Below are 16,343 nucleotides of genomic sequence, written 5' to 3' on the forward strand. Positions count from 1 at the left end.
CTCTTGCAGATGTGGTGGGTGTCTGGCAAGTCCTTAGTATGCTTTCTGTGTGCTCGCTTCTCCTCTGCTAGCTGTCTGATCCTCATCTCGCCCTTCTGAAGGCCCTTGTGTAACCCCTGCCTCCATCTGCTGCGGTCATCTGCTAGTTCTTCCCAGTTATCCAGCTCGATGTCTACCTCTCTGAGGTCTCTCTTGCAGACATCTTTGTAGCACAACTGGGGGCATCTGGGAGGTCTTTTGCCAGAGGCTAGCTCACCATACAGGATGTCTTTTGGAATCCTTCAATCATTCATCCTGTGGACGTGGCCAAGCCAGCGGAGCCGACGCTGCCTGAGGAGGGTGTGCATGGTTGGGATTCCAGCTTGCTCGAGGACGGTGGTGTTGGTCACTCTGTCCTTCCATGATATTCCAAGGACGCACCTGAGGCAGCGCAAGTGGAAGACGTTCAGCCTCTTTTCCTGGCGGGCATACAGGGTCCAAGTCTCGCTGCCATAAAGGAGGGTGCTGAGGATGCAGGCTCTGTAGACTTGCATTTTGGTGTGAGTGTACAGCTTGTTGTTATTCCACACTCTCTTGCTGAGTCTGGACAGAGTTGTGGCCGCTTTTCCGATCCTCCTATTTAGCTCAGTGTCCAACAACAGGGTGTCAGTGATGGTGGACCCGAGGTAAACGAACTCGTGGACGACCTCTAACGTATAGTTGTCAATGCTGATTGATTGGGATTCAGCAACATCCTGACTGAGTACGTTTTTCTTCTTTAGGCTGATGGTAAGCCCAAAGTCCTTGCACGCTTTGGAGAACTGATCCAGCAGTTTTTGAAGCTGGTCTTCTGTGTGAGACACTACAGCAGCATCGTCTGCAAACAGCATGTCTCTGATGAGAACTTCCCACACCTTAGACTTAGCTTTCAGCCTTGCAAGGTTAAACAGTTTCCCGTCAGATCTTGCGTACAGCAAGATGCCCTCTGTTGAAGATCCAAAGGCATGCTTCAGGAGGAGTGTGAAGAAGATCCCGAACAATGTCGGAGCAAGCACGCATCCTTGTTTGATGCAGCTCCTGAGTCTGAAAGCATCCGATAATGCGCTGTCATATTGGATGGTTCCTCTCATGTCTTCGTGGAATGACTGGATCATCTTGAGTAACTGTGGAGGACAGCCTATCTTGTGGAGCAGTTTGAACAGACCATCCCTGCTGACCAAGTCAAAGGCCTTGGTCAAGTCGATGAAGGCTATGGAGAGTGGCTTCCTCTGCTCCCTGCATTTCTCCTGCAGCTGCCTTAGAGAGAAGACCATGTCAACGGTAGACCTCTCTGCGCAGAATCCGCACTGTGATTCAGGGTACACCCTCTCAGCAATCTTCTGGAGTCTGCCAAGGATAACGTGAGCGAACAGTTTACCAGTGACACTTAGGAGGGAGATTCCACGGTAGTTGTTGCAGTCGCTTCTGTCTCCTTTGTTCTCATACAAGGTTACAATGTTAGCATCGCGCATATCCTGTGGAACCTCACCCTTTTTCCAGCACAGGCACAGTAGCTCATGTAGGGGTTCCAGGAGCATGTCCACAGCACACTTGATTACCTCTGGTGGTATACCATCCTGGCCAGGGGCCTTTCCTGCTGCAATGGCCAGGCGCTGTGCTAACAACCACTGGCTCCAGCTATGCAGCAGCATCCAGACCTGTGCCGACTTTGGTAATCTCAGAGGAATGTACGAGGGTATGAAGAAGGCATTAGGACCCACTCAGAACAAGATGGCACCTCTGAAATCCAAATCTGGTGAAGTCATCGCTGACAAAGCCAAACAGATGGAGCGCTGGGTTGAGCACTACTCCGAGCTGTACTCATGCGAGAACTTTGTGGTTGACGCAGCCCTCGATGCCGTCGAGCTCCTACCAGTAATGGACGAACTGGATCAAGAACCGACTGTGGATGAACTGAAGAGAAGTGATAGTTTACTTGCCCTGATTTGCATAAACCATATTTGAGTTAGGTGTATTCATACTGAAAAGTATATTTCCATAAAAATATGGAGGAGTCACATCACACAAGAAATTCATACATTCCAAAGGGAATTTCTTTAGTTCTTCATCACTGAGGCTGTCTCTACACATGCGCCTCCCTTCTGGAAGAGGTATGTTAATGAGACACTTCAGAAGAGGTTAAATAGGGGATGACAGGCATATTCAGCACCTCTTTAGCATAATGGTGGCAGGCACATTTCAAAAGTGTTGCTTTCGAAATGCAGACTGGCTGTATAGATGCAGGCACTTTGAAATAAACCACACATTTCAAAATCCCCTATTCCCAACTCATTTTGGGAATAAGGGAATTTTGAAGTCTGGAGCTTATTTTGAAGCACCCGCGTCTATACATCCACTCTGCATTGCGAAAGCAGTACTGTCGAAATGCTCCTCGCTCCTGTTATGCTAATGAGGCACTGAATGTGCATGTCAGCACCTCATTAACCTGTTCCAAAGTGCCTCGTTAACATGCCCCTTCCAAAAGGGAGGGTCCCGTATAGACACGGCCTGAATGTGGAAAGGAAAATCAAAGTGGCTAACACAAATGATCATTTTAATTTCATTTTGTATTTTGAAGGAATGGCATTAGATGGAAGCTGAGGAGTGAGGTATCCATCTACTTTTATTGTTAGCATCAGCAAAAACTGGAGCATCTTTTCAATTCATTCATTTTGCATATGGAAGCTAAGATCACCAGTTGAGGAGTTCAGAGGTTTCCCTCCCTTGGCCATTTTGTACCAAAATATAAAAGGGTCTTGACATACAAAAGCTCCATAAGCCATTCTTCTCATTGTCAATAGGTGGTACAGTGACAAGACTCAAAGGTGTCTAAAATGGGCGAATTTCTACCAGAGTAATAATTTATTATCAAAAATAAGGCAGTTTTGGTTATCTTGAAATGATTCACAAATGTTTTACAAATTCTGCTAATGGCTAACACCCTGAAAACATATGTGTCTCTGTGGCTGTGTCTACCCGTGCCCCAAACTTCGAAATGGCCATGCAAATGGCCATTTCGAAGTTTACTAATGAAGCGCTGAAATGCATATTCAGCGCTTCATTAGCATGCGGGCGGCAGCCGCGCTTCGAAATTGACGCGCCTTGCCGCCGCGTGGCGCGTCCAGACGGGGCTCCTTTTCGAAAGGATGCTGCCTACTTCGAAGTCCCCTTATTCCCATGAGCTCATACATTTCTGTTAGTCTATAAGGTGCCACAGGACCCCTCACTGCTTTTGCCCACTAATACGGGCGTTTGCCTGAGAGGCAGAAGATCCAAGTTCAATTCTGGTTGCTGAGCAAAGATGTTCATTTGAGCTTCCTGCCTTTCCAGAAAGAATTACAGACACTGAATAATATTCTGTTCCGCTTTGGGTTGCTCTCTCTCTCCATTCAATTTTACTGTGAATCACGACTTAAATAGCCACTGGAACAGAGAAATAAAGTTGAGCGTCTCACCGTCGACATGGATGGTCTTAGCACCAGTCTACAGATTCATTCTCTCTGTCTCTGTGTTTCCATGGTTTACAAAAAATGCAACAGTTTCAACAGCATAGGCTGAAGCCATAGCAACGCTGCTGGATGAATGGACATTGCTGGGATAAATGAAGTCCATTTTTTTAAGAGGTCTGGTGAAGACAAGCTAGGTTGATTGGAGAGCACACGCCTATTGACATCTGTACCCCACCTCCCTCAGAGAGTATTTTTTCATCAGGGATCTTTCTCAGGGCTGCTTCACACTAATGTTGTCAGTGAACATAGCTCTCCTGTTGATGTAGCATGGGGTGGACACCACTCTATAGGTCAAATAAACTTATGTTAACTTCACATATCATAACTTACATCAACTTACAGCATTAGCATCACCCTGCCGTGAGAAACATCCAGGGGAAAATATATCCCAATGAATAGGGCACTACCCATCAATGCGGCAGACCCACATTCAAATTATTTCAACACATTAGACCGAGGGGGATTGAAGTGATCTTGCACATGCTATGTAAATATGCAAATCAGCGGATTGACCTCTACCAAGGAAGCAACACTCCCATCCACTTGTTTTGGTCTAGACCTTCATTGTCTTTGATTTCCACTGATGAGTAATGAGGAGGGAAATGCAACGTTTCATTTCTGGTCATGTAAATGTTTTCTTGGATGCCAAAGGAAATTTTGGTCAATGTTTTGAATTTGCCAAACACTTAGGGAATTTCAGACTTGGATCCTGTTGAGCTGTGACCTTTAAAATCAGCCACTGACCCAGCTCTATCCTTTTCTCACTCATGGTCCCCTAAGTAAGGAAATTTTCAGAGTCCCTACTCTTCAGAGCCTGTATTACATTTCAACAGAACTAACAGCAAAAACTTATAGCAACCCTGATGATGGGGCATAAATATCTAGTGTCTGATATGACTTTAACTCTCTGTCTAATGTTATGGAGAAAACTCACCCTTTCCACGTTATTTTATAAGCAGGTCAGTGTAGGGTATCAAAGAGGATGCAACTAACCATACTCTCATCTTTGTTCTTTTGTTCCCTGAATTGAAATGATGGCCATTGTGATGGAAATCATGTTTCTCCTAATAGTGAGTGGAGCCAAACCAGGTGACAGTCGTTACAACCTCACAGAGCACAAAGGATGGCAGAACCCAAAGAGGCTGTGCAAATTCCCTTTAGTTCATCCATAGAAATCACACACTTCATACTTACAACTACATAAGGAAACCAACCCTGCTACCAACAAGAGGAGCATTTGATGCCCACTCTTCTTTCCAAATACAAGGAGCTCCATACTTTCAAAGAACGTGACATATATTTTTATACTCAAATGTGTGAAATCGGTGCCTCCTTTAATTTTTGATGGGGTAATAGCCTAATGAAGCCCTGAAACCCGAATCTCAATTGGGGCATGCAGGCCTGATTGGAATACAAACAAATTAAAAATAATAAAACTATAAGAATGAACAATACTACCACAGGCTCAGCAAAATGACATTGCAATGAGCTGGGAATTGAATTCACCTGTTTCCACTCTCCATCACTCAACCAGCACTGAAATAAACAGATTTATGAATTGGTTAGGAGTTTATTGAATGCTTTCCTCAAGGCTCCCTTCACCTCTGTGTTCCTCAGGCTGTAGATCAGGGGGTTCAACATGGGAACCACCAGCGTGTAAAATACTGAAGCCATTTTGTCCGAGTCCATGGAATAGCTGGAGGGGGGTCGTAAATACATAAAAAGGAGGGTGCCATAAAATATGATCACTGCAGTCAAGTGGAACGTACAGGTAGATAAGGTTTTGTGCCGGCCCTCGGCAGAGCGGATCTGCAGGATGGTGGAGAAGATACAGACATAGGAGAGGAGGATGGTCACAACGCTGCCCACTGTTATAAAGCATGTGCAGGTGAAGAGCACAATCTCATTGATGCGGATGTCAGAACAGGAGAGCTTCAGAAGAGGGGGGATGTCACAGAAGAAATGATTGATGATATTGGAGTGGCAGAATGACAGTCGAAATGTCAAACATGTGTGTAACATAGAATCCACCAACCCCACCACATATGTCCCTGCCACCAGCTGGTTACAACGCTGTCTGGACATGGTGAGTCTATAGAACAGAGGGTTACAGATGGCCACATATCTGTCATATGCCATTGCAGCCAATAAGAGACACTCAATATCTGCAAAAGCAATGAAGAAATACATTTGCACAGCACAGGCAGTATAAGAAATGGTTTTCCCCTTGACTAAGAAATTCAGCAACATCTTAGGTGCAATTACTGAGGAATAGCAAAGATCACAGAAAGACAAATTACCAAGGAAAAAATACATGGGTGTGTGTAGCCGGGGCTCAATCATAATTAACAAGATCATCCCCCCATTACCCACCAGGGTGAGGACATAAATCAATAGGAACACCCCAAGCAGAGGGACTTGCAGCTCTGGATGATCTGTCAGTCCTGAGAGAATGAACTCTGCCACCATCGAGTGATTTCCCTTTTCCATCTCCTATGAGCAGAAATCAGGCAGGTGCTGTAATGTGAGCGGGTGGAGAGCTTGGGTAACCTCTCCTTTCTCTGCAACAAAGTCGGTGAAGAAAAGTGGAGATCAGTTTCTGAATGGACAGCAGTTCAGGATCGAGGGTGGACTTAGACATTCACGGCTGGTCATTCCAGCTGTTCCATGTAGCGCACACAGTATAAATAGGAGGACACACAAATTAATCATGCCCTACAAGCACTCCTGTTCACTACTTTGAGCAGCAAACAGAGACTTGTGGCTAGGCTGTGGGAGAACCAGGATGAAAACCATCTCAACTTGACGAGATTGTTCTCTTGCTGGAGAAGACTTGAGACAAAATGAATTTCAACCTCTCTAGCCTCTTTGGGCAAGGGAAACATTGTAGCTCAGCATGTCTCTTTCGCGTACAGTTGTTCACTGTGCTCATTAAGCTTTTATGCACCTGCAGGGGAGGGATAGCTCAGTGGTTTGAGCCTTAGCCTTCTAATTCAAGAGTTATGTGGTCCACCCTTGAGAGAGGTATTTGGGGGAAACGTATTTAAAAAAAAATCAGTAGAGACAGATGGCAGAATTAAGAGCCATGCCCTGAAGTTACAGAGGGAGGTATAGGTGGGGTATTTGGAAAAACAGCTTCAGCAGGAGGGTGGTGAAGCACTGGAATGTGTTACTTAGAGCTGTGGTGGAATCTCTATCCCAGGACGTTTTTAAGCCCTGGCTGGGATGATTTACTTACAGTAGATCCTGCTTTGGGTAGAAGGCTGGAGCAGATGACCTCCTATGGTCCATTCCAGCCCTAACAGTCTATGAAATGGTATTTACATTAGTCTGTATGAACACACTGCCAGATCCTGCAAACCCCTGGCTTCTATGATTATGTAATGGCCTTTTTTCCAACCAAATCTGTTGTTTCTTTAGCAAAAGAGAGAGTATTTGACCTGGGGCTTTTAGTGCTGAAAAACTGCTGAACACCATGGTGCCTCCGTGTGCGTGATTGTGATGCAGGACAGCAGCACGTACCTGCTAAGAAGAGAGAGATGTGGTGGTGTTCCCGCATCAACAGACAGTGCTTATTTTGATCTTTCAAGAAGTTTTATACTGAGAGCTCTGATCTGTGGGAGATGCTCCCTGAAGTGACTGGGAATAACTGAGCTCAGTGTGACAACACCTAATTAATGGGCTGAGTGAACCGAAGTCACTCTGGGTGTAACTCATACCTTGGGGGATAATTTGGTGCACTCTTTCCTCCTGTGTGTTATTAAATGATGCAGTTGCTATCGATCAGAGACCAATCCTTATAATATTCTCTCTCCTCATCTGGTAACGTTACCCTCCAAAATTGGGAAAGATGGATTCATTTAATGCGCTTGATGGCGACCACATGGTGATCAGAACAGCCCAGGATACAACCCCAAATATCTAACTGTCCATTGTTAATTGCAGGGGTCAGCCATCCAAGTAGCAAGAACAGCCATTTTTTCCCCAATTGGATAAAAAACTCAATAATTCAAGAGCCGCAATGCATGTGAATAGGAGATGGTCCTTAATAACATCAAAACATACATTTTAACCCCCTGTTTTAAGAACAGCCCCCACACAATGATTTGTAATGTGATACATGTTTACTGCAGGATGTTCACAAGCTTTTTAGATGTTCTGTTTCCTCACCCTTTATGTATGTGTTTGTAATACTCTTTTCCTGATTTTCATGCTCAAACCTTCTCTCTCTCTGGAGGACGGGAGGGGGAATTATCCAACGTTTTGAGATCACTTATTATTTGCTATTTAGATATGAGCTGTTCATTTTGGGGCTTTTAGACATTCAACATTTATCAAAAATTATCACGAGGGATTTTTTTTTGCATTGATATTATAGCATCAGGAGCCACAAAAAAGTCCTTAAAGAGCCTCATGCCACTCTGGAGATGCAGTTTGCAGAACCCTGGTTAATTGGCTACTTCTCTGCAAAATGCATTTCACTGCTGGAAATGACCTTTCTAAAAGGTTCTCTAGTTGTCTCTTCTCATTCCATAGATCTGAAGGCAATGTTTTCCAAAGCACTCACTAATTCATTGACTAAATGGACTAATATGAAAACAGGGGTCTTACATTCTTTTTGCCTCTCTCTGCGCATCTCTGAATGGGAGTAACCATACTCACGTAACTTTCAACATGATTCATAAAGGTTTATAAGTCCTGATACAGCCCTGTGTTGGAGTGCTTGACCCACACAGGAGGAAGAGCTGCACAGAACCAACCATTTGGAAGAGGGCTTATTGACCCGGCCTGTCGGGTGAAAGCTTATTGAAGCAGCCAATCAGGGCCAGGCTGGCTCATATAAGAGGGGTTGCTGAGCAAAGCAGAGGCACTCTTTCTCTGGAATGCTGCTTGGATTGGTTGCCTGGAGAGGAGCCCCACAGATAAAGCAGTGGTAGGCAAAGTCGTGGGAGCAAAAGGGAGCACAAACCTAACTGAAGCCTTGATACAGCAGCAAGGAAGGGACTGAGGCTAAGGGGAAGTGGTTCAAGGAAGCAGGCAGATTTTAACCAAAGGGAAGTAGGTGGCTGACAGCTATAGGGTCACTCAGCTGTAGCTCAGAATAGTAGTCAGGTCTGGCTCCTTCCTCCTTTACACGCCACTTGCAAATGGGGAAAGTGCATGGTATTCAGACTGAATTTTGCCCCTGAGGTCATGGACTGGACCTTGGACTACTGAGGCAAGGACTAAGAACTGCTGGTCCCCCCAGAAGGCAGAAGATAACAGAGCGGAGCACCATGCCCAGAAGAAGATGCTGTGTATTGGAGAGCAATGTGGGTCATTCTGTGACAGGTTCAGAGTAGAAGTGGTGGTGGGTGAGGCACCATCGGAGGAGGGTGCACCTTTAGAGAGTTAAATTCCAGAATGGCGAACAAGAGGGACCAGGGAGGTCAGCCTCAGCTCCATTACAGGCCATCGTCAGTGCAGTATCTCTGAGCACCTTGCAAACTTTATTGTATTTAATGTCACAACTTCCACAACAGACGAAGTTAATGTTTTGATTCAAGGTCACAACAGAGGTGTATAGTTGACCAAGGAACAAAGCCCCAAATTAGGGAGTGGTAGATCACTGTTCTTTCTTGCAGAACATTTTTCCTTCCCATGGCAATAGAGGAACAGTGATGTTAAACCTATAGGTAAGAGGTTGGAAATCCAGTCCCTCATTATTTACTGTAATGCAGCCTCTTTCAGATTCACCATATCTGTCTGAAAAATGATCTGAGGATGCCCCTCATAGTTTCCACCGCTGACGTTTCAAATATTCAAGGGAACTTGATGGATTCCCTCTTTAAAGATACACTGCAAATTACATGCGTAACATCAGCTCATCCCATATTTTAGTTACACATAAAAAAGTGTGTCTTGATGATACAGTTTCAAGATGTCAGGCTGTTGCAACACACTCCTTCACTTTCAGTCCAGTTCCTGCTTCTTAAATTAAAGGGAATTGGCACAAGCAAACAGGATACAAAAGGAATTACTTTCCATTGTGACAGTGTGTATCCTTATACTCACCCCTTTTGCAGGCTCCATGTTAAATATTGTACAAAGCATGCCTTGTGAGGTAGCATTTCAAAGCACGTATTCTGCTGATCATTGTCATGTTAAAATATGTGTAACAACATTGTGTATAAACTTGTAAGTTTCTACTTTACGATATTAGTGAAGTACTTCCCATTTAGAAAAGCAGGAATAAAACAGTTCCTCGGAGAAAAGGTAAATTGGTGCCTCAGTTAGGTATCAAAACATCAAATAAAAGCCTGGGAGGGCCAGTGATATGATTAGAATTCAAAATGATCTTAAAAATCCGAAGAAATGGTCTGAGGCAAAAAGTATGAAATCCAACAAAGACAAATACAAAGTAATTCCCTTAAGAAGGAACACTCAGTTGGACACATAGAAAACTGGAAATGACTTCCTAGGGAGGAGTACTGCAGAGAACGTCTAATGGTCATAGGGAACACAAGCTAAGTATGAGTCACTTTTGTGACTCTGTGGCAAAGAAGTAACTATGTATTAACAACAGTGTTGAAAGAAAGCATTTTAGAAGTAATTCTTTTGCTCTGCTCTTCACCGATTAGGCCTCTACTAAAGTACTTTGTCGAGTTCTGGCAGCACCACATTTCAGGAGAGGTTGGAGATGGTCCAGAGGAGAGTAATCAAAATGATTAAAAATCAAGAAAACATGACCTGTGAAGGAAGATTGAAAGAACTGAGTGTGGAAAACAGAAGACTGAGACGGGACATGACAGCAGTTTTTAAATACCTAAAAGGTTGTTACAAGGGGTCAGAAAAATTATTATACTTAATTTTTATGATAGGACAATATTCAATGGGCTTCAATGGCAGAAAGGGAGGCTTAGTATGGACATGATAAAAAACTTCCTAGCTGTCAGAAGGCTAGGAAATGGAATGAATTGCCTAGAGCATTTGTGGAATTTTCATCATTGGAGATTTTTTAAGAACGGGTTAGACAAACAGCTGTCAGGGTTGATCTAGATGGTGCTTGGTCCTTCCATGAGCATAGGGCACTGGACATGATGATGTCTGTAGGTTCCTTTCAGCTCTATGGTTCTGTGAGTGGGTCACTCTCATATCAACAGAAAGGCTCTCAAACTAACCCACTTGGCTATGATTTGGTGGTATCTCTTTGTGTTTCCTCCCATTGAGGAAATGTGTTGAGAATGACAGAAGTCACACCTGAAAAGAACCCAAAAAAGGAGACTCAGAGTCAATCCTTTCCCTCTTTGTCAATTATGATAGTGTTAGTCTTGATGCCCCGGGTGCTGCTTTCTGATGTAGCTGAGGTTAAATTCGAGTTTCATGGCTTTCTGATTTGTTCCCTGGGGCATCTTTGCTCCCAGGACAACAGATGTGTGCACAGAACAAACAATTAATGTTATTGCCGTGTCTTTCCTTGTGGAAATGGAACACAGAAGGTCAGAGCAACAGCTGGTGTAGAGAGCTGTATCTCCCGTGAGATATATGGTCTGAGAATGAGGTGAATATATTCTGCTTTGTTGGTTGGTTTCTTCTCCAAAATCTCTTGAAGTAATTTTCCCATATCAGGCTAGACACCCTGGGCCAGATTCATCTCTCAATTACACTGGTATAACTCCAGACAAATGTCAATAATTCCAGCAGTGTTAATGTGGAGTCTGCTGGAGCATAGCTCAGATTTCATACCATCCCACCACTGATCCAAGGTACCATGTCTGAGACCCTTGCGCTTAAGCCTGGGGTCCTTCCCTCAATACTGCTTCTCCCTAACTGGGCAAATTTGGGCCAGTCCCCAGAACACCTTATATCTGAGGAACTCTAGTTGAACAATGAATTATATGAAATTAACACGCTGCTGTAAAGTTCTTTGAAAGCTATAGATTATAAACGCTGTGTGCTATAGTGATTCGCACTTTCAGTTCTACACCAATAGTGTCAATTTTTCTCCATGGTTTCTTTTCCTCTTCACCTGCAAATAGCTCACACTTAATGCTCTGGTCTCTGTCTCTGGCTGCTTCATGAACAAGAGAATCACAAGCCGCTTTGCAGTATGATACCATACAACACTAACCTCTAGGTCACGAGGCCTAGTGATGCTAAACAGAATGTGTGTCTTGCCTGTCCAGCACCCTCCTGGATAATACTAGCTCGTATAAAATCTGCCATTTTATTAATAGAAAATGAAATGTGTAAATCCTCTTTTCAGGCAAAGGTTCCCAAGTATTTCAATATATAAATACATAGGCCTCGGTAAAACAACAAAACACATGTAGTGACTACAGAAATATTTTAAGTAGGGCAGATAACTGTCCTCAAAAATCGTAACTCTCACTGTGTACAAGCTGCCTGGCACCTTGTGCAGCACATCGTTTTATTGGTTCAGGGTCAAGCCATGTGATGCGGATGGGTGCAGGAATATTCCAGACTTTGTGGAGCCTCCAGAGGGAGGGAAGGGAGGTGATGTGGTGGTCAGGACAGCAGGTAAACAGCTGAAAAGAAGTTTCTTGTACTACCAGACAAGCAAGACCCCGCCCACAGCCTCGCTGACTCATGGTACAGGAGGCCAGTGGCTGGCGTCAGGCAGTGCAGAAAAAAATAGGCAGCTAGAAGGGGTATGCACAGAAGTACACATCCCACAGTTGCTCTCTTAGCAAAGCAAAAGAAAGAACACTTTTCAGCCTCTCATGACCCTACAGCCACTGGCTTCCAGGTGCCGAATTATAATGGTCGTGTTGCCTAATTCCTATGTAACTGAGAGCAGTGGAGATGTAAGAGGCCAGAGCAGAGAACTGTGGTGCATTGTGGGGCACATATAGGACATCTGTGGAGACTAATAAATTTGATCTAAAGACATGCCACATCCTCACTACCTTTCATTTGTATTCTTAAATTCTATTAGAACGATACACCTGTTAGGTTATTTCAATTTTAGGATTTCAATGTCACGTCAAATTTAGTGGTCCATAAATCAAGCTAATGGAATTTACAATAAGGACAAACACTGGGAAAAATTGGGCTAACTGATTTAAAATCGATTTTGTCTCATAGTGTAGACACAGCCAAATGTAGATTTCTCATACATAATCTTCTTCCTGCACAAACATGGAATCTTAACCAGTTGAGATATCATTGAACTTGGATAACACCTGGCTAAGGCATCACTTTGCCATTTGTTTCTGAGGAACTGCTTTCTCCCTGCTTTTCTGAACTTGCAAGAGCTCGATATGTTATACAATAGAATCTTACATACTCAGTTGCCACTCACATTTTGTCAGAACAATGGCGATCAGCAGATTATGAACTTTATGTAAAGAAATAGGGGCTGTGTTTCAACTCTGTTAAATGAAGGTTTTACACCATTCATCTGCCACTGCCCTGAAAATGATTGTCTAGTAGATAGAACATTAGACTAGAAGTTTTTAATTTGGTTCTTACTTCCTGACTTTACTGAGGACCACCTGTGTGACCTTGAAGCAAGACATTAATTTCCTCTGTGCCTCAGCTTGTCATTTGTGAACCAGAGATAATATTGTGCACCTAACATGGATGTTATGACCCTCAAAACAATAAAGATTTTGAAGTCCTCACAGGTAGCAAGTTGATGATGTTACAAGGCAAGAAAGTATGATTACTCCCATTTAGAGGTGAGCAAAGAGAGGGAGAGAGAAATAAAGATGCAGATTTTCACACTGGTCCACGGCACACTGAATTAGAAAAAGCTGTTAAAAACACTGCTGCCAAGTAATTAGAATAAGAATATTCAACTACGTATGGTAAATGCCAACAGATCTATTTTATGTATTTCCAACAATTCCTGCATTCTTACAGGATTACTTTAATTTTCACTCCAGAATGTGAAAAATAAAAATAAATAAAAATAAAAATAAAAATAAAGTTGCTAATGCATAGGGTTAATATATTCATTTTGTGATTATAGTGAATGGAATTATGAGGGTGCCTTGATGTGAAGTATCTATCGTCATCTACTGTGAGCATCAGCAAACTCTGGAGCATTTTATCCATTCAGTAATGTTGCCTATAAGAAGCCAAGATCAACTGGTGTGGGAGTTTTGAAGCTTCACCCGCTTGATGCTATGGTACCAATACCTAGATAGAGCCTTGAAATCATTCTTCTAATTTTCAACTTTCAGTAGATTAACCCTTACTTAGATGTGTCTAGGAATGTGTGAATTTCTTAGAGACTAATTTTTTCTTCTTCTTCTTCTTTTTTTTTTTTTGTAAAAAACAATGGCATTTTGGTTCACTTGGAACTATTCACAAATGTGTCAGAAATTCTTCAGAGAACTTTGTCCCAAATTCTTGTGTGTGTTTCAGGAGAAAGATTTAGGCTTCGATCAGACAAAATAAGGGGACTGTGGTGCACCCTTACGTTGCAGTGGTTTGGTCTGTCTAGTGAGCATCTGTGTGGTGTCACATCCAGATTCAATTCCCTTCTCATCCAATGCTGGGCAAAGATGTGCACTTAGGTTTCCTGCATTTTTGGAGCCATGGGGCAAGAAGCTATTGCAGTCTGAGTTCTCATTCTGTCTTTGCAAAGTTGTTTTACTGTGTAAGTCAAATTAAAGAACTGTTGGAACAGAAGCGTGAGGTTGAATATCTCCCCTCTAGGTCAGTTCCCTGATCAACCAAGCAATAGAATCATTCTGTCTCCATGGCCCTGATATTCTTCCCCAGGTTTAGTCAGAGTGCCACGGCATCAACAGTAGAGGCTGAGGATATATTTAGACTACTGGGTAAATCAATAGTACTTCAGTCAATGAAGCAGTGTTTACTTAGCAGATCTAGTGCTTATGAAATTAGTGGGAGAGAAGATTCCCATTGACATTTTTACCCCAGCCCCCCTCAGAGGATTTTTCTCAGAACTCATCTACCTGACCATCAGGTGATCTACGCTACTCCGCTTCAGTTGCATAACTGTTGCCATAGCATGGTGTGCCCAAGGAGCAGATGCCACTGTAAGTCAGAGTTGGTTAGGACAACTTCAAATAGCATGATGTAAATCAGCATACATCAGGAGCATTCACCAGCCCTGAGGAAGATCCAGGACGCAACACAGCCAGTTCCCAGCACACTCCCCAGCAATGTATGAGCCCCACTTTCAAATGGATTCAACCTATTAGACTGTGGTGGGATTGACTTTTGTCTCCCAAAATTTCATGCGAGTCCTTTAACCAAAGCTCTCTTTAATTTTTTATATCCATGGGTGGAATAAATTTTGTTGTGCACGTAGGCATGTGTGGTTATACATCACCAATATATACAAATGCTACCCACTGTGGGTTCCTGTGGGAACTCTGCTAACCAGGTAGGTGACACCTAAATCTCTCCTGCACAATCACCTACACTAAGCCTACAATTAATATTGGCTGTAACCACTGTAGTAAAGCCTACCAGAAAAAGCAAAAAAGCAGTCAAGTAGCACTTTAAAGACTAACAAAATAATTTATTGGGTGATGAGCTTTCATGGGACAAACCCACTTCTTCAGATCATAGCCAGACCAGAACAAACTCACAGACTAATAGGACTATCTCTCTGTCACTACCTGGAAAGCAAGCTTCATCACTGCCTCTTCCACTCCCATCCGTTGTGTCAATCTAGCCCTTCACTGGCTTCACTTTTACATTGAAGCATAACAAGAAAGAAAAGAAATGTTCCATTTCTGGGGATGTAAAATGTTTCCTTCCTTCCTAAATGAAATGTTGGTCAATATTTTTGATTTGCCAAATGTGTAGGGAATTTTCAGATTTGGATACGTTCGAGATGAATAAGCAGCTGTGAACTAAAAAATCAGCTATTGGGGTAGCTCCATCCATTTCTTGCTCACTGATCTCTGAGCCATACCATTCCCAGAATCCCTACACTTTATGGCTAACCTGGAACAATATTTCCTTAGCTCTCATCCCCTAGCACCCCTCCTCTACTTGTGCTACATTGATGACATCTTCATCATCTGGGCCCATGGGAAAGAAACTCTTGAAGAGTTTCACTGTAATTTCAACAGTTTCCACCCTACTATCACCCTCAGCCTGGACCAGTCCACACAAGAGATCCACTTCCTGGACACTAGAGTGGAAATAAGTGATGGTCACATAAACACCACTCTATACCGGAAAATCATGGACTGCTATGCTTACCTATGTGCCTCTTGGTTCAGTCCAGGGCACACCACATGATCCCCTGTCTACAGGCAAGCACTAAGGTGTAACTGTATTTGCTTCAATCCCACAGGGACAAACACCTACAACACATTTACCCAGGTTTCCTAAAACAACAATACCCACCTAAGGAAGTGAAGAAACAGATTGACAAAGCCATACATGTATCCAGAAGCCTGATACAAGGCAGGCCTATTAAGGAAAATAACAGAACACCACTGGTCATCACATACAGCCCCCATCTAAAACTGCTCCAGTGCATCATCAGTGATCTACCACCCATCCTGGACAATGGTCCTTCACTGACACAGGACTTGGGAGGTAGGCGAGTCCTTGCCTGCTGACAGCCTGCCAACCTGAAACACCTGAAATAAATTCTTACCAGCAACTATACATCACACAATACTAACTTTAACTCAGGAACCAATCCCCACAACAAACCACAGTGCCAACTCTACCCACATAACTACACCAGTGATATCATCACTGGACCTAACCACATCAACCACACCATCAGGGGCTCATTCACCTGCACATCTACTAATGTAATATATTCCATCATGTGCCAGCAGTGCCCCTCTGCCATATACATTGGCCAAA

The 16,343-nt window shown here is 43.3% G+C and overlaps 1 protein-coding gene across 1 annotated transcript; it reads right to left on the reverse strand.

Moving 5' to 3' along the window:
• Positions 1-5,078: 5,078 nt before the first annotated feature.
• LOC142014971 (olfactory receptor 5AR1-like) lies at positions 5,079-11,160 on the reverse strand. Its single transcript, XM_074998301.1, has 2 exons — positions 11,143-11,160; positions 5,079-6,017 (listed from the first exon to the last, which is right to left on the reverse strand). Exons 1-2 carry the CDS (start codon positions 11,158-11,160, stop codon positions 5,079-5,081), a joined length of 957 nt encoding a protein of 318 aa, XP_074854402.1.
• Positions 11,161-16,343: the final 5,183 nt, after the last annotated feature.

Source organism: Carettochelys insculpta, chromosome 6, assembly GCF_033958435.1.
Source record: "Carettochelys insculpta isolate YL-2023 chromosome 6, ASM3395843v1, whole genome shotgun sequence".
Classification (NCBI taxonomy): domain Eukaryota; kingdom Metazoa; phylum Chordata; order Testudines; family Carettochelyidae; genus Carettochelys; species Carettochelys insculpta.